Below are 24563 nucleotides of genomic sequence, written 5' to 3' on the forward strand. Positions count from 1 at the left end.
CCTGGTGAGAGAGAGAGGCAGAGCTGCCCTCAGCCGTGGGCCTGCCCGGCTCTAGCGCCCCGGCTCTGCTGTGAGAGCTCTGGAGCTGGCCAGCCTGCTTCACGCCGTAGCTCTGCCTTCTCTATGCTGTGTGATTTTGGGCAAGTTACTTAACCTCCCTGGGTCTCAGCTTCTGCATGTGTAAAATGGGAAACAAACAACCGAGGGAATAGTCTCTGCTGCTTAAGGGGAAGGGCGAGGGGCCGTGCATGGCAAGAACTCTTGTTTGAAGTCCGGACCCGGCTCCTGTGTCTCCTGCTCCGGGAGGGTCCCCCGTCCCTTCCCCTGTCAGGTGGAGTGAGTCCTCCTTCCCAAGGGCTCTGCCTCAGAGCAGAGAGACGCCTGGGATCCCTGGTTCCAGTCCTGGCTCTGTCACTGACTCATTGCACCACCCCCCTCTCTGAGCCTTGGTTCACCCACCTGGGTGTCTACACGGCGAGGAAGGTGGCTTCTGTAGTACTTGAATGTGTAGGCTTGGGTGTAGGAGAAACCTGGGTTTGAATCCCGGCTGTGCTGCATAGCAGCCGTTCAGTAAATATTCCCTAGCCTTCGACCCTTAGCACCTCAGTTTTCCCCATCTGTGAAAAAGGGTAATGACAAGTACCTACTTGTTAAGGGTTATTGTGAGGACTAAACGGGATCTTGCACACATTGCATTCACATAGCTAGCGTATGGCTGGCACTCAATAAATAAATGAGTAATAGTAATTGCTGAATCAATGATACTGCGTGTATTGGGCGCATAACATGCTGAGGGGTGTGAGAGAAAGCTAGGAAGGATGTGTTCCTTGGATCAGTGACATCGAGTCTCTTCCAATCTGAATTGGAAACGTAGGCTTTGGATATAAGTCTGGATTTAATTGTCATTCCACCACTCACAGGCCGTGTGGCCTTGGGCAAAGTCCCTAAGTTCTCTGAGTCTCTGTTTTCTCGTGATGTACAAAAATAGGGATAATATACCACTCCCCAGGCTGGTCGGTGGGAGTAATTGAAGCCATGTCCCGGACCAGATATGCAGCAGGCACTCAGATATGGCATTGCTCCCCATTAACCATCCACAGACATGTATGGGGCGCTTGCTGCATGTCTGGCCCCGGACTGGGTTTTGGGGGGAATGAAGAAGATAGCCAAGGCTTCAGCTTTTCCCCCCAAGTGTTCCCCGTGAAGGGATGGCAGATACTTTGGGCAGCTTTATTTTCCACATGCCCCTGGGCCCTGTCCCCCCTTTTGCCTTGGAATCCCATGGCACTTTGTTGCTGTTCTTTGACCCAGGACATTCTCTGTAGAGCTCACAGGGACGGAGAGGAGCTCAGGTTCTGGACCTGGCCCACCTGAGTCACATCCCTCCTCGCCTGCCAGTTGGCTGTGCGATTGAGAAAACTGGTTGACCTCTCTGTGGCTTGTCATTCATGTGGGCATTGGGATGGAACCTCCTTCTCGGGGTTGCTGGGAGGGTGAACTGTGGTCCTCTGGAGGAAGCACTTGTCATGGCGCCCGGCTCACTGGAAGCGGCAAGTCACTGTGAGCTGCAGGCTGCATCCGACTCTGGGTGTCCGCAGCCTGCAGGTTCCGGGACGTCTAGGGTAGGCCTGGCCCCCGCTGCAGGCACTATGGCACCGGCGCTGGCCTGGCAGCAGGATGCATGCGGGCCGTTAGTGGAGGGCCTGGGGAGAGGTTCTCTGGGGGCCGGGGACCTCGATTGAGTCCCACACCCACTCTCCTGGTGCCAGGTGCTGGGGTACAGGCAGGTGTCAGCCCCTGTCCCAGCCCTTGGGGACTTGAGCAACACAGGGATGTGTGCTGGGGAGCAAGGCTCCAGGGTGCAGTGGGCTCTGATGGAGGCCCTGGAACCAGCGTGTCAGGCACGAGCCCCTGGCTGGGAGGGTGCCCCATCTGCCCCTTGAAATAGGAGTGAGCCCGGTGAGGAGGACACGCGAGCCTGTGTGTGTGTGCATGGGGAAGCCTGCGGGCAATGGAACAGTGCTCCCTGGGAGCGGGGCGCGGCCTGGTGTGCTCAGGGAGCCCCACACTGGTTGGGGCGGCTGGAGTGTCAAGTCCCAGGAATGCGAGTGTGGCAAGGCCACCATGGGCATCGAGTGCTGGCATAAAGGGCTGTTTGCTGTGTCATAGGCACGCATGACCACTCTCCTGCCCCAGTGCCGAAAGGGAGCTGGCACTGAAGCGGGGACTGGCGGGAAGGGAAAGGGAGTGAGAGAAGGGGACATGGGTCTTTCGGGTCCTGCCCCCACCCTCGGGCTGGCTGGAGGGTTGACTCCCGGCGGCGGCACCCATATCGACGAGCTGCACAGACCGGGCTGATGTATGGGGAGAGGGAGGCCAACCCCGAGCCCAGCCCCCACCCTGCGGCGCCCCCTCCCACGCTGATGGCTCAGCCCTGCCAATCAATACGTTGCTAGCCCCGGAGCTTAATGGACAGGCTGGGGGCGGGGAGGCCCTCTGCGGTCTCCCTGTCTGTCCTCGCCGAGTCTGGTGTGCAGGGTGTGACGGGAAAGGGGCCAGAAGCCTGGGCTGAGGGGTGGGGGTGGCCCCCTGAGCCACATGGAGGTTCGGGGGGCCCGGCCTTCCTCCCCGCTTTCTGTGCAGGGGTGCCGGCTGGGGGAAATTCACGGGCCTCAGAGCCAGAAGCGGGTTCAGATCTCGGCCCTGTCACTTTCTGTGCGAGTTGGGCCAGTCCCGTGGCCTCTCCGTGTCTCCGTTTGCCACCTGGCGCACAGGGACAGTAATAGCTTCCACCTGCTTGGGTTGCTGGAGGAGCCGGCGCCCCGCCTGTGCCGAGCCCGGGCCTGGCACCGCTTGCGAGCGCCGGGTCAGTGGCAGCCACGGTGCGCTGCACTGTCAGCGGTGGCAGTAGCCCGTCCGCTCCTCCCGGGCTGAGGTCCAGCCCGCTCTCAGGAAGAGTTGGGGAGCTGTGTTTTGGGGTGGAGAGACAGGCCGTCTTTCCCAGGGACCTCCCCTGGAGGGGGTAAAGGTCTCGGGTTTGAATGGAGAATTTGGAGAAGCTCGGAAAGCCTCAGCTGGCCCTCCCGTGTGGCTGCAGGCGGTAGCGGAATGTGGCCAGGCCCTTCTGGGACCAGGGAGACCCTCCCTCTCTGGGCAGGAGGACAGAATGCAATGAGGCTTCCAGGGCTGGGGACCTGGGGGAGGTGGGCAGTATGACCCCCTCTTTCTCTCCTGGGTGAGGGCAGAGAGCTCCCATCCCCACCCCCAGCTGTGGCCCTTGGCCTGAACCAGTTGCCATCCTGGGGGAGGGGAGAGAGGAGGCGGGTGAGGAAGAGGAGGGTGAAGTGGTGGAGAGCTTGGCCTGGATTCAAATCTTGATCCCTCTTCTTGCCAATTCTGTGACTTAGGACAAGCGATGTAACCTCTCCGAGCCTCTGTTTTTCCATCTGTAAAATGGGGGTAATAATCATACCAGCTTGTAGGGTTGCTTTGGGGATTACCAAGGAAAATTGACCTCGGGCGGTTCTCAGCACAGAGGAAGTGTTCCACGAAGGGGTGGGGGGGGCTCTTTAAAAAACAAACTAAAGAAAAAGAAAGTAGTGGCTCTTGTTACTAATAACAGTCTTTTTCTGAGATAAGTATGATAAACAATCCCCATTTTGCTGATGAGAAAACTGAGGGTTAAAGAACTGGAGTGAGTTGGTGATTGGGCGAAGCCAGGTGACACCCAAGGTTAGTCCATGCTAGGCACTGCGTCGTTGTTGAGTGTGTGCATTTGGGGGGTGTGTGTGATGAGGGGGCATCTGTGGAGGCGGAAAGGGGCCCAGGAAGAAACAGGAAGCTCCCTAACGTGCTTTCCAGAGCTGTGAGTGGGCCGGTGAAGCCGAAGTCTCAGGCACAGTAGTGACAGTGGCTGTTGCATGCACTGGTGGCGGCACTGTGGCTGGTCTCTGGGAGCTGGCCCTGGGCTGGGGACTCTCCAGCCTTTCACCTCGTGGCAGGTCCCACCAAAGTGCCGGGACAGGAGGCGTGGAAGGCAGACAGGAGCTCGAGCGTGAGGATGGCGCTTAGACATTGCCCTGCGAGGAGCGGGGAGCGGGTGTGGGGCTCTGAGCAGGGAAGCGCGTCACAGCTGTGCTGGACGAGCGTGGGCTGCAGGCAGAGGGTGGCCGCTCTGCCCCACTGAGCGCCGTGTTCATCTCGGGCCCTGGGGACCGTGGCGGACCGGGAGGGGTGTGAGCCTGCCTGGCCCTCCTTGCTGCTTCTGTGCAGTGGGGAGGGAATGCCTCCACCAGGGTCGAAGCCGTCAGGCGGGGGAAGAGGTGGCTGGGGTCCCTGGGTCTCAGGCTGCAGGGGATGGCAGCCGCCTTGCTGTGGGCAAAGCCTCTTCACCAGGAGATAATCCGTGTGTCTGGGCGGCGGGAGGTGGAGCGACAGAGGCACCTTCCCTCTGCAGACGGAGACGTGCTCCATGCGCCAGCCCTTCTCACCTGGAGAGTCACCGCAGTTTGATTTTGTCCACACCACAGCTCTCACTCCCCTGACAGTCGCGCACCCGGGGGCCGTTAGCAGGGCTGACAGCAGCCCTGACTGTCCTGGGGGGGCCTCGAAGATCGGCCGCTGTCAGGGCAGCCAGCTGACGGGCAAGGAGAAGTGGATGTTCCCAAGGCACGGCTGCTTTGCATGAGCTCCGGCCACTGACCTGGAGCTGGGCCCACCCACGCTCCAGCTCGATGGCCCTGGAGCGATGGCCTCAGTGGTCTGATCTGTGAAATGGGTGCTCACCTCCGTGGGTGGTTGAGGGAATTAGAGGCGGTTCCGTGCCTAGAGGGCTTCTTAGCAGAGTGCCCGGAGCAGAGGAAACCTTGGTCATCAGTAGCTTTAAAAACATCCCTTGCCATCCCTCTGTCCTGCGCTCTGCTTGTTCGGGTAGGAAGTGGCGGGCCAGTGTCGGCCTGTAGGTTCCCCTCACTTTCAGCCACCGCCTTTTGGCGAGCATTTGATGTTGCCTCCTGTGGGCAGAGCTGAGATCCCAGGGAGGAGCCAGACAGGCTGGACTTGGGACAATAAGCCGTAGACTGTCCCAAGGCCCAAATCCAGCCTGGGAGGTGGAGGCCAGGAATGGCTTCCAGAGGGGCCCTGGAGGCAGGTGACAGCCAGGGAGAGGGGCAGGCAGGGAGCCCTGGGCGGAGGACCCAGCCTGTGCCAAGGGCTGGAGCCCACCAGGGGTCTTGCCCAGGCAGCCCAGGGGGACGTCCTTCTGCCTTTCAGGAGGACAGACCCCGTCTCCATGTCAGAGGCCACCCCCGCTACCTCTCTCGGGATTATCTGGCCACAGGGTGTGGCTTAAATGGTGGAAGCTGGACAAGATGGATTGTTCCCCCACATCCTGGGGAAGGGCCACCTGATAGCCCTGCTGACCCTGGGTCACCCACACTGCCTCTGTCCAGTGGGCCAGGGAGAAAATCATTACCGGGAGGCCAGCTTCTGGGGCAGGGCAGCTCCCCTCGGGGACCCGGGGTAAGGAGATTGGTTTGACCTCTGGTCGATAAGGTCTCCTGTGAGCAGGAGGAGAGTTGGAGGACAGGGAGGGACACTGGAGGCCTACTCTGGGGGAGGGGACAGGGCCAGCCACCTCCGGAAGTCATTCCAGGAAGGTCGGAGGCCATGGGTGGGAGGTCTTCAGGACAAATGCCTGCCAGGTGTGGGCCTCAGAGGGGCTGGAGTTTGTCCTTCCCTGCGCAGCAGGGTGTGACAGGAGGTGGCCCAGGCGTCAGATCCAGGCTGTGCATGGTGCTACGGGCTGGCCGTGGAGTGGAGGGGACTGTGGCGGATGAGGATGCAGCTCGGCCAGTGGGCCAGGCCCTCCCCACCAGACTGTGTGGCTTGCAGCAGCGGACTTAACTTTTCTGGGCCTTAGTTTCCACCTCTGTTAAATGGGGTGATATGTGTTGCCATGGGGTTGTCAGTAAGCAGTGGTCATCAGTTGACAACCCCATGGTTGACAATGGGGTTGTCAAAAGCAATGGCACCTTCCCAAATGGGAATCTGGCTTGCAGGGCTTCCCTTAGAGCCCTTATAGGATTCTGGTAGGTTCCATCAACAGTCATCTCTCCCAAGTGCTTACTGCAGGCCAGGCCCTGCCCTGACACTTTGTGTGTTCCTTTATATGTTTGACATTCACGGCCACCCATGGGGTGGGCGCCGTTATCATCGGCCTCATTTTATAGGTGAGGAAACAGGCACAGAGAGTTCAGTGACTTGCCTAAGGCCCCTTAGCTGGAGTGTGGCATGCCCTGGGCTTTGAACCTGTGGCCAGCTCCTAATGGCACGGTGGGGTAGGGGGCAGGCTGGCCCAGCAACGCGCTGGACTCCGATTGCCCGCTCTGTGACCTTGGCCGTCAAGCTGTGTCGGTCAAGCTCAGCTTCCTCACCTGTCGTAGGATGATGCTTCCACCCTGAGCGTGACTGTGAGGGCTCAGTTACGTGGTCCCACTGTGGCGCCTGCGGGGCCCAGGCCCAGGTGGGGGGACACGTGCAGGTCAGCGTGGGGGCAGGGATCCTGGGCCGGGTGTGAGCTGTGGCGAGTGAGGGGACATAGTTCCTGTCCTTGGGAGCTCACAGCTGGGGGGAGAGGCGGACGCTGGGCCAGCCAGGGTCCCGAGAGCTCTGCCCGAGGCCGGGCGGGGCTGCGCCAGTGCGTCGTGGGGTCCCGCGTGCCTGGCGTTGCCCCAGACTTCGCGGCACAGAGAGCAAACCCAGAATGACGCGTGGCCTTCGGGACTGTTCAGCTCTATGGTTAGGATGGAATGGGACATGTGGACAATTACAGCGTAGGAAAACCTAACGCTGAATGACAGGGCTCCAGGGCTTTTCAGCATTCACGTCATCCCAGTGCTTTGGGAGGCCAAGGCGGGAGGCTCGCTTGAGCCCAGGAGTTTAGAGACCAGTCTGGGCAACATAGTGAGATCCGTGTCTACAAAAAATTTTTAAAAGTTAGCCGGGCATGTGGCATGTGCCTGAGTGTGTGCCTCAGCTACTCGGGAGGCTGAGGTGGGAGGATTGCCAGAGCCCAGGAGTTTGAGGCTGCAGTGAGCTACGATCTCACCACTGCACTCTGGCATGGGTGACAGAGGGAAACCCCATCTCTAAAACATAAAAAGTTTCTACTGTGTTAGGTGCTGGGGATATAGGGACAAACAAGAAAGTGACAGCTCCGGCGACCATGGTACTGCCAGTCTATTGGGCAGACAGACAGCGCCGGGATGAGTAGGTGGTATGTCAGGTTGATGCGTGCCAGAAACACACAGCATGGAGGAGGGAGGGAGAGTGGCGGAGGTGGGGTGGCTTCTGAAAAGGGCCTAAGAAGGACTGTGTGAGGAGATGACATTTGAGCAGAGACCCAAGTGAACTAGAGAGCCAGAAGATGAGGATCTGGGAAAGAGCATCAAAGCAGAGGGAAGAGCAAGTGCAAAGGCCCTGGGGCGGCAGTGTAGTTGAGTCTGGAATGCTCAGAGGCACTAAGGTGGCCAGTGCAGCTGATGGGGAGGGGAGGGTGGCGGAGGAAGGTGGAAAAGCAGTTGGGCTCAGTCCCCAGGGCCTTGAGGCCATGGAGAAGGCCTTTCTCTAAGTGTGGAGGGAAGGGCTGGAGGGCCGGGGCTGGGGATTGGGTTTGGTGGAGGACAGAGTGCCGGAGGGTGAGGGTGGCCGCGGAGGCCAGCGAGGAGGTGTGCGCAGACCTTCCGGATGAGAGGCCGCGTCTGGGGAAGGGACGGAGATTGTGGGTGGGACAGGACAGGGCTTCCTGGAGGACGTGGGAGGAGGAGCTGGACCTTGGGGGCACGGGGTTTCTGCGGGCGGGAAGCAAAGGCCTCTCCGGGAGGGCGGGATGAGGGCGACCGCTTGGTGTGAGGCGAGCATGGGCACTCCTGGGGCTGGGGTGAGGTCACTGCAGAATCTGCCCACTGGGGTGAAATGGGGGTGCGTGGGCGGTTCTGAGCGTGTGCTGAGGCCGGGCCCTGCTCTTTGTCGTGCGTGGGGCTGGCTCCTGCACGCGGGGACGGGACTCACCGTCTCCCCTTTCCCCGCCCAGGTGCTGGTCGCCGAGGAGAACGTGGACTTCCGTATCCACGTGGAGAACCAGACGCGGGCTCGGGACGATGTGAGCCGTAAGCAGCTACGGCTGTACCAGCTCTACAGCCGGACCAGCGGGAAACACATCCAGGTCTTGGGCCGCAGGATCAGCGCCCGGGGCGAGGACGGGGACAAGTATGGTATGTGCCAGCCCCTCCTCCCACCCGTGCACACACTCTTCCCAGCCTCACAGACCTCGAGTTCCAATCCCAGCTCTGTGGTGTCCTGGCTATGTGATCTTGGGCCTAGGGCTGATCCTTTCTGAGCCTCAGTTTCCTGATCTGTAGAATGGGGATGCAATAGTAAATCCTTGAGAGGCTTGTTAGGAATACTAACTGAAGATGTGAATAAAAAGTGCTTTTGCTGGTAAATGCCTTTTAAGTGGCAGTTGTTGTAGCATCAGTGGCTTGCCTAGGGATGGCCTAAAGCAGGTGGCCGCTCTCTGAGCCATTGCTTCACTGGCCCCAGTTTCAGATGCTTCAAGGGGCTGGAGCCTCTGGCTGGTGCTTTTTGGATGCTGGAGGTGTGGAAATGGGCCTGGTGTGTGCGTGTGCATGTGCTTGTGTGTATGTGTGTGCATGTGCTTGTGTGTATGTGTGTGTGCTTGTGTGTATGTGTGTGCATGTGCTCGTGTGTATGTGTGTGCATGTGCTCGTGTGTGTGTGCATGTGCTTGTGTATGTGTGTGCATGTGCTTGTGTGTATGTGTGTGTGCTTGTGTGTATGTGTGTGCTTGTGTGTATGTGTGTGTGCTTTGTGTATGTGCGTGCATGTGCTTGTGTGTATGTGTGTGTGCATGTGCTTGTGTGTATGTGTGTGCATGTGCTTGTGTGTATGTGTGTGCATGTGCTTGTGTGTATATGTGTGTGCATGTGCTTGTGTGTATGTGCGTGCATGTGCTTGTGTGTATGTGCGTGCATGTGCTTGTGTGTATGTGCGTGCATGTGCTTGTGTGTATGTGTGTGCATGTGCTTGTGTGTATATGTGTGTGCATGTGCTTGTGTGTATGTGTGTGCATGTGCTTGTGTGTATGTGTGTGTGTGTGTATATGTGCTTGTGTGTATGCATGTGTGTGTGTGCTTGTGTGTATGTGTGTGCATGTACTTGTGTATGTGTGTGTGTATGTGTGTGTGCTTGTGTGTATGGGTGCATGCATGTGCTTGTGTGCTTTGAGCTTGAGCTTGTGCACCTGTGCTGCATGGGTGCTCACAGCACCCTGGGCCATGGTCTCCTTGGCCTGTCCTTGACCTTGGAACTGCCCAACCCTCCCCCAATGGGGGAGGGGTGTTTGAGAACCCTCTCCCCTCCCCCATTCGTGCTACCTCTGCCAAGGGCTGGGCGGAGAGAGACACCCTGACTCCCTCCCTCCCGCCCCAAGTCCCCGGCCCACAAAGGTGCTCAGTAGTCAGGGAAAGACAGGACTCCGCCCTCCCAGAGCTTAGAGGGGATCTGGCCGAGACAGACGCTGAGCAAATACTTACCACGCAGTGTATTTATTTAAAATTGCTGGGCAGGAAAAGCCGGGGCTGCAGCGAGGCCTCCTGGTGCTCGCCCCTCACCAGGAAAGCACCTGCCCCCACCGCTGCTGCCTGCCCTGCCCCAGGTTCTGGGAGCGTCCCAGACCCCGGCTTGGGCCTGGGGAGCTGGGGCGGTGGTGGCCAAGACACCGGTGGGGCTGTGGTGCCCTGCGCGGCTGAGCCTGCCAGCCTCGGCGTGTCTGGGTGGTGCCCCGCCTGCCTGCCGGCCCCTGCCCGTTGCAGTCAGGACGTGACAACAAGACAAATAATTTCTTGGACCTTTTATCTTGGACACCATTTATTTTCCTGCAGCCCCAGGGCAGGACTGACCTCGTGGTAGGGCCCAAGTGTGGCAGCTGCACTGTCACTGGGGGCTGGGCAGGGCCCGGCCGGGCAGGGCTGGGCCACACTGGGCTTGCGCCCCTCCTGGCCAGCTGCCTCCCCCCTGCTCCCTGTCCATAGTCGGGTTGCTGCCTCCACCCCTTCCCCCGCGTTTCTGTCCCTCTCTGTCTTCCCCTCCACACCACCTCTGTCCTCCTCCCTGCCTCCCTCCCTCAACCGCAGCCTCCTCCTCCCTGCCTCTCCCAGGCCCTCTGCTGGCCGCCTCTCCTCTCGGGGCCTCCGTCTGCCCCTGCCCCCTCCGCGGACGCCTGGCTGTGCTGGGCGGCCCCAGGTGCTGGTTTTCCCTGGGATCCGCTGTCCAGTTGCCGCCGGAGAAGGGGCAGCTGGCTGGCCGGCGGGAGGAGGTGCCCTCCCGGGGAGTCCCCGGAGCTCGTGCGGGCCCCTCCAGGCTAGGAGAGTACAGGGGGGTCAGAGTCTGGTCTGAACCATCTGTCCACACCCTGAGACAGGAGGCAGGAGCTCGGGAGGGAGGGGAGCCCGGAGGTGGCTGCCCCCTCACCCCAGAAGCCACTTGCCCTCGAGTTCCCTCTGCCCGAACTGGGAACTCGGGGTCTTACCTGTTGTGTGACCTCAGACAAGCCCTTGCCTTCTCTGGGCCTCAGTTTCTCTTCTGTAGAATACCAAGGGTGGACTAGAGCAGTGCTTCTTAGACATTAAGGTGCGTGCGCATCACCAAGGGATCTTGTCAAAATGCTGATGTCGATTCAGGGGCCTGAGCTGCTGCCTTTCCAGCAGGTGCCCAGGTGGTGCTGCAGGGCCACACCTGGAGTGTCGCGGGCCCAGCCCACCCTGGCTTCTCTGCCCTCCGAACTTTAGGATGTAATCACCCCTCTCAAGAAATACGCTCTTGTGCTCCTCCAACCCCCCAGCACCCAGGGCGGGGGCGAGCTGGCTGCTGCCGCTCCATTTAAATGTCGCATTAGAAACGCAGATGAGGCCGAGGGACCCCATCTGTGAGCCCCGGCAGAGGAAGTGAGACAATGGAGCCAATTGAGGCTTCCAATCTAGATAATCAATACAAATATTATTGGGAGGGTGATTTATGTGGCCAGGCCAGGCAGGAGGGTGGGGCTGCCCTGCCTGCGGGGGAGGGGCGGCCGGGGCTGGCCGGCCCAGGGACCTGCTCCTTCTCAGGGCCCAGCCCAGCTGGGAGGACCGCGCAGTCTGGGACTTGTAATACGCACTTAGTTAGAATCACATAATTTTATCAACTTGCAGTCTCTGAATTTCAGCAAATACCAAATATAAACAGAATCCCTATAAACACCTGGAATCTGGAATCCCACAAACACCGGGAATCTCGGGTCAGCGTCTGTATTAGACTGGCCTCCTGAGGCGCCAGGCTCCGAGGAGCGGGCGGGCTCGAGGTGCAGGCCCCCTTTGCCTGGGCGCCCTGCCCAGCGGCTCCTGGTTTATTCCACAGCACTGAGTGGAACTTTGGTGACATCTGTAGCTGTCAGGGGGCCTTCTGCACCTCGCCGTTCTGCAAGAGGGTCTCCCTGTGGACCCCTGAAGCTTCCCAGCACTGAAAAGCTTTAGGGGCCTTGAGGGTGGGCTGCTCCAGGAATGAGGGGCTTCGGAAGGAGGGGACAGCTGGCCAGAGTGCCGGAGGCTTCCAGAGGGGCATACCTGGCAGGCGGGGGCTGTGGGGGGATCACCCTGCACATCTGGGATTGTATCAGCCTCCGTCTTCTTGCTTTTGGCCCTGGTCACTTCTGTCCTATAGGCAGTTGCCACCTCGGAGAGCAGCACTGGACCGGGAGGCAGGACACTTGGGCTCCAGTGGCAGCTCTGCCGCTGAGCGTCCTGCAGAGCCTGGGACGAGTGTCTCCAGTTCTGGGCTGTCCTCCAGGCCTGGGATGTGCAGGGAGGTGAGGTGTCAACTCCTGCGGCAGGAGGCAGGGCTGCTGGGCCGCTGGGCTGGGCTCTCGGAAGGGGGAGCCTGGGCCGCCGGAGCCGTGCGCCGGGATGCTGGGAGTCCCAGCACGTAGGGGCAGCTCTGCTTTTATAGGCCTTGTCATTGGCTATTCCTGCCCGATTCATTTGAAAAATGGGTTTCTCTGCTTGAGAAAAAAGTGATTAGAAATGTCCCATTTTGCAGTAGGCCAGCCTCCGAGGACCGACAGTGTCCAGGGCGGCTGGCGCCGGCCAGCGCAGGGGCTGTGCTGGTGAGGGGGGCTGTGTTTCGAGCGCTGAACATGTAAACTCTGGAGTCTGATGTGCTTTGAATCTCGGCCCCGCCACTTCCGCGCTGGGAGACCGTGGCTCTGAGTTCGCCCTTCTGATCCTGTGTCCTCGTCTACAAAGCGGAGTCATCGAGATGAGAGGGTCTTATGCCCAAAGAGCATATGATTATTAAAATGAGGATATTAACCACCTGGACTCATTGCTGTTGTCTGGGGGAGAGGGGGTGCTGTCACGGCTCGGGTTGAGTTCCCCATCAGGAACTGGTTCCCGAGACTTCCAGAAGGGGCCCCAGGAAGACGGGTGGCTGCCTGTCTCCATCAGTGGGACCCTGGCTCGTCAGAGGCAGGAAGAAGAGGCTTGTCTCTCGCGTGACCCTGAGCAGCAGGGTCTCGGGCCAGGAGAGGAAGGAGGGCCTTTGGATCCTCTTCTTGGGTGTGGTCTCGTCTCCTCCCAGTTGACACGGGGGGGGGGGGCCCTCGCTGTTACAGCACAGGTTACCGAGCGCCCAAGGACACAGTGGTGAGTAGGACGTGCGTGGCCCAGCCTGCAAGAAGCCCACGGTCTAGAGCTCCCTGTCCCTTACCAGGGGCTGCCTCGGAGTGGGCAGAACCCAGGCCACTAACTGCCCATGTGACCGAGAGCCATTCCATGTGACTCATTCCCTCCCTGGACCTCAGTTTCCCCACCTGTAACGTGGGTGGGGTGCAGGGTATGGAGTTAGCTCCAGCTTGGGCTTGGCGTGGCCTGCGGTTCCAAGGTCACAGGGAGTTGGTGTGCCCCAATTGCGGGCAGCCTCCCTGAACCCCACCTGGGTGAAGTGCCCTGTGCTCACCCTTGTCCCCACAAGGGTCCTGCTGTGCTGGGACCGTCTGTCGACAGGGCTGGCTCCCCTGAGAGGATGTGAGCTGTGAGAGCAGTGACCTTGTCTCGCTCCTTGCCCTGTCCCCACGTCCAGCATGGGGCCTGGCAGAGAGCAGGCCCCCGCAGGGCTGCTGGATGAATGGATAAAACACGTGCGGGGCGACGCAAGGCATAATCGGGGCTGCCCTGAGTGGCTGACACAGGAAGTAGGTGAGGTCTTCCAGGGCTTTTGCTGAGCTGGTGAAGTGGGGTAGGAGGGGTCCCCTTGATCCCATGTCCATCATCCTGGTACTTGCTGGAGGGCTGTGTTTGAGCAAAGAGCGAGGCCCGCTGGGCTGGCTTGGGTGGCGGAGGCAGCAGGGCCCTCTGGTCTCTGAGTCGGAGCCCACACGGCCCAGTCCCCACGTGCAGCCCCAACTTCGAGAGCGCCCTGCCCTGCCCGAGGCACTCCGCCACTCGGCGAAACCCACGTCCTGGAGCCAGCAGGGTCTGGCCCGGACCCTGCTCCGACCTCACGCCGCTCCAGCCACAGCGCCTCCCGGCGTCCCTTGCACATGCTGAGCACAGTCGTGTGAGGGTGGCACTTGCCGTCCCGCCACCTGAGCAGGCTCTTCCGCCACGTGTGCTCCTGGCCTGCTCTCTTGCTTCACCGGAGAGGCCCCTGCTCTGTGCCCCAAGGGTACATTCTTCTTCCTAGTACTATCGCTGTCTCACCTTCTCTTACGCACTGAGTTGTCACACACTTGGTCTCTCGTGTGCGAACGCAGACTGCTAGCGGGTGGAGGATTTTGTGGATTTGTTCCCTGCTGCACCCTCACTGCACAGAGCCGGCCTCCAAGGGGTGCTCAGTAGAGGCTTGAGCAAGTGGACGCACAGACGGTGCCACGTGTGCCGGGGGCGTGCAAGGGGTCATCGCCCTGGGGCACCAGGGCAGGGGAAGTGTCTGGCACAGAGCCAGCACACAGTGGGCACCTGGCAGGTCAGCGCCCTCTCTCCCTCCCTGTCCCCCCAGCCAGCCAGACCCAGCTTCCCCGGGAGTCTCCCAGCTGGGAGGGGGCCTTCCCATCTCAGTCCAAGCCCCCTGCCCTCTGAGCTCAGGCCTCACAACTTCTGTCCCCAGGGAGGGGGCCACCCATGCCTCACCGACCCCTCTGCTGACTCGGCTACACTGGAGCTACAGCTGGGATTAAATATAGCTCCCGATCGATCCTATTGATTTTTCCCCTCTTCCTTTCCGGCGAGTCCACACGCCTGAGCAGCCTCCTCGGGGGACTTCAGGAGAAGGGAGCTGCGAGCACCTTTGGGAAAAGGCCGTCCCTCGGGCACGCCTAACGGTGACCGGGAGATGTCTCCGGAAAGGACACCTTCTCCACCCCTCCCCCTCCCTTCCTTGCAACCTGGTCCATTCACAGGGAGGAGGGGAGGGCTGATTCTGTGTGACCTCCCAGCGCCTTTCGTGGCAAGGACGTTTGCCCACGAGGGGTGGGGGCGGGGGTGGTGAAGACACCAGGAGAGAGGCCGCTCTGCCCAGCCTGGCCGCAGGTGCGGGGGATTCACCCCAGACCTGGGGGAACAACCCCCTTCTCCAGCTCCGTCCTCTTGGGGTCCCACCTCCTGTGTCTCTGCTCCACTCTGTCTCTGTGGTCTCTGCACATCTCTGGCTGCCTCTCTCTGTCCTTCTCCGCTGTTTCCTACCCTTCGAACCCCAAGTCAAAGTGACGCCCGGTCACCCCTGGGAAGCCCAGCTGGAGGATCAGTCAGTCAATCAATCAATGAATGCCACTTCTCTTTTCTGTCACGGCCACAGACTTGCCAGTGTCTGTCCCCACGCTGCCTCATACCTCAGTTTGATCTCTGTCTCAGACAGCTCTGGAGTTACTCTGCCCGGCCCTGCTGTGTGACCCTGGGCAGGTGACTCGACTGCTCTGTTCATGGCGTAATTGCCCTAGTGTCTGCGCCTGTTGGCGGCGCGACAGTTCCTCCCTCACAGGCTTGCTGCGAGCCCACGCGAGCTCTGCCGGGCTCAGGCTGTCAGCGCCGGGCAGGCACGCGGCAGAGGCTCATGTCCGTGTTAGCTTTATCATTATTTTTACTTAGTGTCACTTCAAGCAGTTAAGGGAAGGGGCGAGGTGGGGCGGCAGGGTGGGTTTTTGCAGAAAGAGCTTTCTCTCCAGCCTCCTTTCTCGGACGCCCCGTTTACCTTCGCCGTTCTCTGCGGCTGCTGGAGGAGGGGCGGGTCCTTTGGGCCCCTTTTCCTCCTAGAGGCCGCAGGGCCCCTGCTCTGTGCTGGCCCTGGGCTCTCCGGCCTGTGTTCTCTCTCCTCTGGTTGCATGCAGCCCTTCCTCCCCTCGCCCAGATCTGGAACATTCCCTGCCGCTCTGGCTGTGGCCTGAGCCCAGCGCTGGGTGCTCCTAAGGGCTCCCCATCTCCCACATCAGCTCGAAGGTGTCTTCCTCACGGCGACACCCTGGGGACCCTCCCCTCCCTCAAGGTCACTTGGAAGTGGGGCTGGGGCGGGCTGGGCCCCACCCTGTGCCCTGTGGGCGTCTCCTCCCCTGGCTTCTGTTCAAGAGACCTCCTTGGCCTTTCCGCGCCCACGAACTCGCCCCCCAGGAAAGGGACTGGGCAGGTGAGACGTGAGGGCTTGGGTAGACGGCAGAGACCGAGACTGGGGGTCAGCCTTTCGGAGGTTGACTCTAGCTCCATCACTGTGTGACCTTGGCACTCAATCTTCTCACCTGTGAAATGGGATGATAACAGCGGTCCTAACCTCACAGAGTGGTGGTGAGGATTAAATGAGATAATGCACGAAAGGTAGTGTGCGGCCTGTGCCCGATAAGTGTGAGTTACTGATCTTCCTAAAGAGACCTTAGAGGTTACCTAGTGCTGGCCTAGAGAGGGACAGGCTTTCCTCTTTGTCCCTGAGGCTGGGGTGGGTGGGTGGGAGCAGAGTGGTTAAGGGCATTGCCTGCGGGCTCAGGCACGGTCCACACCGTCCCCTGCTCTTTCCAGCTGTGCGCCCTTGGGCGCCCTTCACCTCCTGAATCAAGAGCTAGAGTGAGTTTTCTGCAACTCTTGGATGGTGCTCGCGGTCCCCACGTCACAAGGCTGTCTGTGTGTTTATTAGGACCGACCTACTGGTCACGCACGGAGAGCCAGGCGTGGGCTGGGACAGGTGCTGGACATCGCGGTGGCTAGTCAGGCCGACAAGTCGTTGTCCTCGTGGAGCTTCCGTGCTGCTGGGCGGAGACAGACAGTGACAGTGAGACAGGTTTCGGAGAAGAGCTCTCAGGGAAATGGAGCAGAGGCATGGGGCAGGGCAGGACTGGGGGCGCGGGGGACGGTGCCAACTCTGGACAGCGTGGTCCAGGAAGGCCTCTCTGAGGGGCAACATCCGAGCGGCTGCTTGGGAGACGAGAGGCCTCCACGGGGAGCCCCGGGCAAAGCAACCGCCAGGCAGAGGAACGGCAAATGCAAAGGCCCTGTGGCAGGAGCGTGCTTGGGCTGTCAGAGAGAGCGGCAAGAAAGGGAGGTGGGGGTGGTCGCAGGGCCAGATTAGGTGCCCCTCCTGGGTCCTCGTGAAGAGTTTGCTTTTTCTCCTAAGGGGGTTGGGGATCCCTAGGAGGTTTCTGGCAGGGAAGAGGCATCATTCGATTTAGGTTTTAAAGGATTCCTCTGGCTGCGTGTGGAGGAGAGACGGGCGGGCGAGAGCGGCGGGGGAGGGGCGTTGAGTTGGCAGGCTGGGGGCTGAGGAGGTCTGGTGAGTAGAGCGAGATCATGTCACCACCTGCTCCGCCTGGCCTGGTGCAGCCCCGTGGACGTGGACGGACCGGCCGAGATGAGGTTTCTAGCCCCGGAGAGCTGCATCCGGGCTCGGGTCCTGGGAGGGGCGCGTGGTGCTGCAGCTCCCAGCAAACCGGCCTGAGCGGTGTCTCTCTCCCTCTCTTTCCCTCCCTCTCTCTCCCCCTCTCTCTTCCTCTCTCTCTGAGAACTGCCGCTGCTATTACTCCCCAAAGACTTTACACAATTCTGGCCCGGCTCCCTCCTCATGATGTCATGCAGTGAGCGGAGTCTAGGTCACTCCTTCGCATGCCGGTCGGTCGGGACAGAACAGACTTCTGGCTCCCCTGGCGCGGCGCCGGGCGCAGACCCTCTCTGCGCTGGGGTGGGGGTGGCGAGGCTTGCAGGGGCTGGAGGGGGTCCGTCCCAGCCCCAGGCCCTTTGGACAGCTCAAGCCAAAGCCAGGGCTGGCGTGGTGGGGGGCGGCGGGTTGTGCTCGGAGGCCTGTCTCTCCCCGGGAGCCGGAACTCAGCAGGACGTCCTGATGTCCGCCCCTCCTGCGGGGCTGTTTTCCTGAACCTCAGTTTTTACACTGTATAATGGGGACAATGGTGCCCAACTGCATGGGGAGAGTGGCTTCAGTGGGCTCCAAGGGTGGTGCATAGCGGGAGCTCTTCTGAGGACAGAGGCCCAGGCATGTGGCGGGAGGGGGCAGCCAAGCGGAGTCTTCCCTTGCACCCACCCAGGGAGCCTGGGCCCCAGCCCTGTGGCTTCACCCTTCCCTGCTCCTCTCCTAGACCCTCCTCCCCAATCCCACCAATCCCAGGGGGAGCCAGAAATAGGGCCGAGCCCTCCCCCCTTGCACAGGCAAGGGACCTGGGGCTCAGAGCGGGCTGTGGCATGCTCAATGTCACCCAGCCTACGATGGCAATGCCAGAAACAGAAGCAGACCCTGGGAGTCCCAGCCCCAGGCATTTTCTGCTGCACTTCCTGGTGTGGGACCCGGTAACCCTGGAGGATGCTGAGGAAGTTCAGATCAGAGGGCCAGGCCTAGGGAGGCGGGTTCTGCTCCACCTCTACTTTTGTTCATGCATCTGATTCCTTTCCATTGTGGTTTTTTTTTTCTTTTGGGAAAATGGTTTGGTTTTGCAGTTTTTAGGAAACTTAAACAATGGTTACTGAGTTACCCCTCCCTGACCTCTGAGAACAGGGTGCTAAGTACTTGACAGCATCACTTGGTGTAGTTCTCACTATAACTGTCGAAGGATGATTATCCCCATTTTACAGGAGAGGAGACTGAGGCCCAAGATCATGAGGTTGGCAAGTGAAGCCAGGGATTCACATGCAGATCTGTGCAGGTCAAAGCTCTCCCCATTTCCCCTCGTCAGGAGTACCTGGACTCATCCCCACCCGCTGGGGGCCTGAGCTTTGGGCAGAGGTGGAGAGAGCCAGTCTGCTGCGGGGTTTGGCCTGGGGAGGGGCTCACCGAGGAAATTACGGGAGGTGGAATTAAGGGAACAGGGAGGCTCAAGGGCTTGGACCCCCCCATCTCGGGACTGGTTAATTTTCCTGACTCAGTGTTTAAAAGGGATGGGGGAAGGTGGAGGGAAGAATGTGCCTCTCCTGTTTCTAGAGTTACTAAATTCTTGTTAGATCTTTAAATTTTATGTAAATTCTTCTTTTTTCCTCCCATTGGGAAGGTGGGTATCATATTTTAATTAGGAGTGGTGTCAAAGGAGGGCTAGATTAATTATTGGAAATCTTGAGTTCCAGATGGTTTTAATTCTCACAGCAGGGCACCAGGGTCTATATTTGTAAATTTTTTTATTAAAATCATACCTAGTGTGTTTTAGGGGCACTGAGGTACACTCTTTGTGGCTCCAAGGATACTGTACTCAGGAATTTGGGGCTATGATTTTTGTTATGGAGAAGGAAGTCCCCTGTCACTGAAATTAAACTTTTGTGGGTGAGGGAGGGTGGGTGCTGGGATGCAAAGGGTCACGGAAGGGAATGCCAGAATTGAGGGTCACAGGCAGAAAGCAGCTGAAAGGGGGAGCCAGGCACAGGGGTTGAAGATCAGAGGGGAGAGAAAGCTCAGAGAAGGTACCTGGCCTACCCAAAGTCACACAGCAGCCTGCTAGGGAGAAGGTGTGGACTGGCAGAGGGAGAGGGAGGGGTTTGAACACAGCATGCCTAATCAGGGGACAGTCACCCTTTGGCCACTTGGTGTCCTTGCTCAGTCAGGGCTTTAGGGATCAGCTCCCCCATCCTGAGGGAGGCCTTGTGGAGCATGGATGGTCTACTGTGGGGTCTCCCACCCTGGACCAGGGGGAATCGGGTCCTGATCAGGACTTCTGGGCTTTTGGGACTTAGTTACCCTTCAGTTTTGGAGGCCACCAGGGAGGGCAGTGGAATCTCCTAAGTACGGCAGTCCTCCCCAGGGGCTCCCCCGCACTGCCTGCGGCTTTGCTGCTGCACAGCCAGGGCGAAGGTGCCGGGCACTAGCAGGGATGTCTGCCCTGCAGGAATGGGCCTGGGGCCTAACTTTTGGAGGAAATAGCTTGGCGTCCCCAAAGGCCAGGCGTGTGTGTGCACATGCATGGGCATCTGTCCACCCCTTAGCCCAGGGCCTGCTCCTCCTCCGCGATTATTTTCATGGCCGTCTGTCCTCCTTTGGGGAATGGGTTTTTTGCATGGCTGTTTGTCCTGTTTTGGGGAATGGAGTTGAAGGCTTGGGAAGGGTGGGGGGGCTGCGGGGGAGAGGGGCACACTGGTATTTAGCCATGGGGGGCAGAACTCCCCTCTGGCTGGAGCCATCTGCATCCCAAGTGGAGGCGAGAGAGGCTAGAGGGAAGGGAACAGGTGACAGCAGCTCCCATCCTCCTGCCTGAGGGACAGGGTACTCTAATAGCCATGCCTGATTTGGGGGGAGTGAGGGACCAGGCATGGGGTCAGGGACCATGTTGCTGAGCCTTTCGACCAAGCCACTCACCTTGGTTAAAAAACATGTCTTGTTCTCCTTCTGCCTTTCGAAGCCCAGCTCCTAGTGGAGACAGACACCTTCGGTAGTCAAGTCCGGATCAAGGGCAAGGAGACGGAATTCTACCTGTGTATGAATCGCAAAGGCAAGCTCGTGGGGAAGGTGAGTGATGGCTTGGAATTCCCATGGAACTTGTGGGTCCCCCACTGGCAGCTCTGGAGAGCTGGAACAAAGTGTCCAGAGCACTGTCAGCCCCAGTGTGTGTGTGTGTGTGTGTGTGAGAGAGAGAGAGAGAGAGAGAGAGAGAGCGCATGCGTGCAGAGTGCGAGTGCCCCACTGGAATCTCTTCCTTGCACCTCTCCTTCTCTGCCCTGGCACCTGCGGCCAGCCAGGCAGAGGCATCCATGGCTGCGACTTCAGAGTGCACACTGGGCCCTGGTTTCTCCTGGTGGGTGTGGAGCTCTGGCTCGCTCAGTAGTGGGAGAACCCTCGAGGGGCTCTGGGGCACCCTGCCTGCGTGTCCCTGCCTCCCTGACGTCTGGGAACAGAGAGCCAGCAGGCCAAGAGCTGTGGCTGAAGCGATCATTTTAACAATCGCCAGGGGTTTACAGCTCTGTGCAGCAGCAGCCTCCGGAACCCGGCCACCCGTCAGCGCTGGGCCTCATGGTTCTAGCGTTTCAGGAAGATTTTATTACTTTGGAAAGGGCAAGGGAGCTGCATGTAACAAATTAGGGCGGGGGTGGGGTGGCCCCAAGTGCTGGGGACTCTGAGTCTCCAACGAAGCTGTTTCTTAGCACCCTTCTTTTTTTCCTGGGTGTGCTTGTGTGTTGAAGGTCATGCACTTGCTTCCTTTGGGTGTGCATGTGAAAGGTGTTACTGGCAGTAGCTCTGTGACACAGTCATGCTTTCTGTCCCCTTCTCTCTGCAAGGACTGTACTCTCCCATGTCCAGCTCATATAACTGGGGTGGAGGGCTCTGCCCAGACAGGTAGAGTGGGGGTGGAGGGTCAACCCAGATCCCAAGGGGCTTGGGCCCTCCTGCTTGGTGGTAAGGCGCTGGCTGATTATTTGTGGTTCATTACACCTTGTTGGGAGTGGGGGAGATGACCACAGTCTTGTTGAAGCTGTGTTTTTGATTTCTTGAATTCTCCCAATTCTCATTCGTCTCCCCCTTCCCTATGCCCGTGTGACTGGCGGAGTGGAACAGGCGGGACCCAAGCCAGGTATTGCTGCATTGTTGTTTGTTAATAACAGCAACGATAGCCTCCATTAACTGAGCACCTACTTTCTGTCTGGCACCCAGCAAAAACATTCCCAAATAATCCCACGAGGCTGGTACCACTACCATCCTGTTTCACAGATGAGAAAGCTGAGGTTTGGCCATGCCGGGGCACTTGTCCCGGGTCCCACGCTAGAGCTAGGCAGGATTCGAAGCCCAATTTGGAAGGAAAAGATTCCAGCCGCACTGCCCACACCGACTGAAGCTGCTCAAAGAGCAAAATAATAGTAACCGAAGAGCAGCGGGGCTCCGGGATGCTGAGGAGTGGTTTTAATTAGTGATTCACTTTCCGCCTGTCGCGAGGCCTGTTGGCCGGGGCTGGGGGCCGCGGGCCGGGGCGCGGGCGCCGGGTCCCCCTGGCCTGGCCTGGCCGGTCCCCCTGGCCTGGCTGGTCCCCCTGGCCTGGTCGGTCCCCCTGGCTTGGCCTGGTCGGCCCCCCTGGCCTGGCCGGCCGTTTCCTGTGGCGGCGCGGCCCAGCCCTGCGCCAGGCGCTTTGTTCTCCTGCCCGCCTGGGCCGCCTCCCAGGCCCAACCTGCTTTGCGTTTCAGCCCGTTTCCCTCCTTTCCCTTCTAGGAGGGGCGGCGGCACCGCCGTGCCCGGTGCCCACGCGGCCTGCGTCCTCCCTCCCGCCCGCGCCTTCCCGGCATCGTGGCCCAGGAGGCCGTCCGGGGTCAAAAGAGCAGCCCCGTCCCCTCGGGCCGCTCCCCGCCGCTGGCCGCCCTCCGCCCGCGGGCTGGCCGCTGAGTCACCGCTTCCACAGGAGCCGGCTCCGGTTTCCTGCCCCCTCGCCCTCGCTCCCGTCATTAATATTGGTGACGGTTCAGCTGGCGCTCCGCGAGGCCCTCCGCCGCCTCCCTCCCTCCTTCCCGCCGCCCTGCCAGGCTCCTTTCTTCTGGGCGGACCCCAGGGCTCCCAGGGCGCCCCCAGATCCACCTGTCCAGACTGGGCCTCTGCCCGCCTCCCCGGCTCCCCGTGCTGGGCTCCCGGAGCAGGGGAGCCGGCCTATCGCCTTCCTCGCCCATCACCTGTCCGGCGGCCCACCCGCTGCCAACCCCCTAGTCAGGCCCTAGGTCCTGGGAGGCCCTTCCCACTGCCACTGTCTGGCCTCACACCTTTCTGGACGTTGTCTTCCCGCCACCTCACCTGTGGGTCCCCAGCCACAGGCTCCACCTCCAGGCCTTTCCCCCTGCCCACCTTCGGCTTTCTAAAGCACAAAGGGGATCAGGTCTCTCCGGCCCTCCTCCCCCACCAAGCTCAAAACCCACCCACCGGTTCTCCCCCCACCCCTTGATGTGGGCAACGAAGGCCCTGGGGGCTTTCTCTATGCCCCAGATGCGCGGCAGTGTGGACCACACCTGCCCGGATGGGGTGTGCCGTTTGCTCCGCTGGGCTGCCCTTCCCTCTGTCCATCTGCCCTGAGTCCTGGCTCATCCTTCCCTGACCCCACTGTCTGCCCACCCACCCCAGAGCCTACAGCCCCTTGAGCTGCCCTCGGTTGCCTGTCTGCTACCTGGGTTGTCGCTGTCTGTCTTTGTGCCTGCATCCCCACCAGTCTGGGAGCTCATGGAGGGCAGATTCTGGATCCATCTGTTTATGCTCTGTGTACCAGCCATACGGCTACAGGGGCACCAAAGAAATAGGAATATGGTTCTTGCCTTCCGTGATTGACTCTTACCCTACAGCCGGAATTGTCCACATCAGGCCAAGCGAGTCCAAGTGCTCTGACCTTGCTGATCCTCAGCGGGGAGACAATGCAGGCCCTCAGTGGGCACTTGTTAAATGCTATTTCCTTTCTACTTTGAAGCCAGGTCACCAAGTCACTTCTTCACTTGTGGGAACCCCTGGCCTCTGGCTCCTTTGGAGTGGCTCAGTGGGACATCTTCCTTGGGCTATTTTATTTGTCCCTGGGTGCCAACCTTGTTCTGGCCACAGCAGGGCACCCACATTGAGCCCTCAACAGAGCCTTCCAGATGCTTCAGACCCTTGGCTGTAGTTACCTCCTCTGCTGCATTGTACTGTCAAATGCCAAAGCTCTGTCCCCAAGCCCCTGCATGCTCACGTGGCTCCCCTCCTCCTTGCCACCTCTCTGGAGCCCACACCCACCTGCCTTAGGAGGCAGCACTTCCTTTTAGTCCGTGAACAGCGGTGAGCATCTAGCGTTATGTGCTAGGCATTTCCCCCCATCTCTGAGGACTCAACCAGAGTCACATTTTTCTCATCTGCCCCCACCTTGTGATCAGTGATGGGTCCTTTGGGGGCAACATGGAGCCACAGACCCTTGCAGGGCAGGGGGTGCCCTCTCCACCAGCACATCTTTGTTAAGATGGCTTTGGTTGTAAGCGACTGAAGCCTGTCTTAAGTGAAAGGGAATTCTGGGCTTATGTAGCTAAAAGAGTCTAGGGAGTAGTTCTAGTTGCAGGTAAGCATGGATCTAGGGGCCAAATGAAGTCATCTGGATTCGGTCTTCAGATCAAATAAAAGGACTAGGACACCAGTTTGAGAAGAAGGAGGTTGGAGGTGGTAGTAGAGGAGAGAAGATCAAATTCTGCTAAATCACCAGGGCTCTGGGACGGGCTGTTCCCTCACCCTCTACATGCTGATGCCCTGCCCTGCCCGAGCCAATCACGTCAGAATTTCTGGGGGTGGGGCCCAAGCACAGGTATTTTGAAGTCTCTGCATGTGATGAGCGGGGCCACAGAGGGAGCCAGGCACAGAGGCAAGGTCAAGCCCAGGTGCAGCCTGCTGTGCCTGAGGTCATGGAGCAGAACCCGTGATTATCATAAGCCCCAAGGCTGGTTCCCAAGGGTGGTAAATTTCAGCCCAAAGCCCAGCTCCTCACCCATCTTAAGTAAACCCAGACATGCACTGAGCCTGTGAGCTGGGCACTGGGCAGCTCCTTGCACATCCCAAACCTCGCTCTGTGCCAGTGGTGGCTGTGTGGGCCTGGGGGAGGCGGGATGTGTGACAGGCAGCCCCTCCTCATCCTCGGCCTCTCTCCTTGGGGGTCTCTCTGGAATTGGGCAGGGGAGAAGTGAGCAGAAGTGCCTAGTGCAAGTTCAAACCCCAGGTCTGCCCCTTGCAAGCTCCATGACCTTAGGCAAGTCTGTTTGCCTCTCTGAGCTCTGTTTTCTTCTACCAGGTAGAGTTGACCTCAACCAGTTCAACTCGATGAAATGAGATAATGGATATAGAAATACTGGCTGGCAGTTGGCAGTCGGTAAATAGTGAGTGAGTGAATGAATGCGTGGGGAGACCAGGCGGGCCGGGCAGAGATCTCCAGCCCTAGCTCACTGTCTCCCTAGTCAGTGCGTCCCCCAGGGGGGGCCTCCTACAGCTCATGGCAGTCTCTGGGACATGCTCGAAGGATCTGGGAGGCAGAGTCCGTGTTCTTTAGGAGGAAACCCCTTTAGTGTGTCGTCCCACCGT

General features: G+C 59.7%; 1 protein-coding gene across 1 annotated transcript in view; it reads left to right on the top strand.

Moving 5' to 3' along the window:
• Positions 1-24563, top strand: part of FGF18 (fibroblast growth factor 18) — a 33372-nt gene that overhangs the window by 5204 nt on the left and 3605 nt on the right. The window contains exons 3-4 of the mRNA XM_012756965.3: positions 8093-8273; positions 19915-20021. Coding sequence (XP_012612419.1) covers positions 8093-8273; positions 19915-20021 — 288 coding nt within the window. The remainder of the gene's footprint in view (positions 1-8092; positions 8274-19914; positions 20022-24563) is intronic.

Source organism: Microcebus murinus, chromosome 21 (assembly GCF_040939455.1).
Source record: "Microcebus murinus isolate Inina chromosome 21, M.murinus_Inina_mat1.0, whole genome shotgun sequence".
NCBI lineage: Eukaryota > Metazoa > Chordata > Mammalia > Primates > Cheirogaleidae > Microcebus > Microcebus murinus.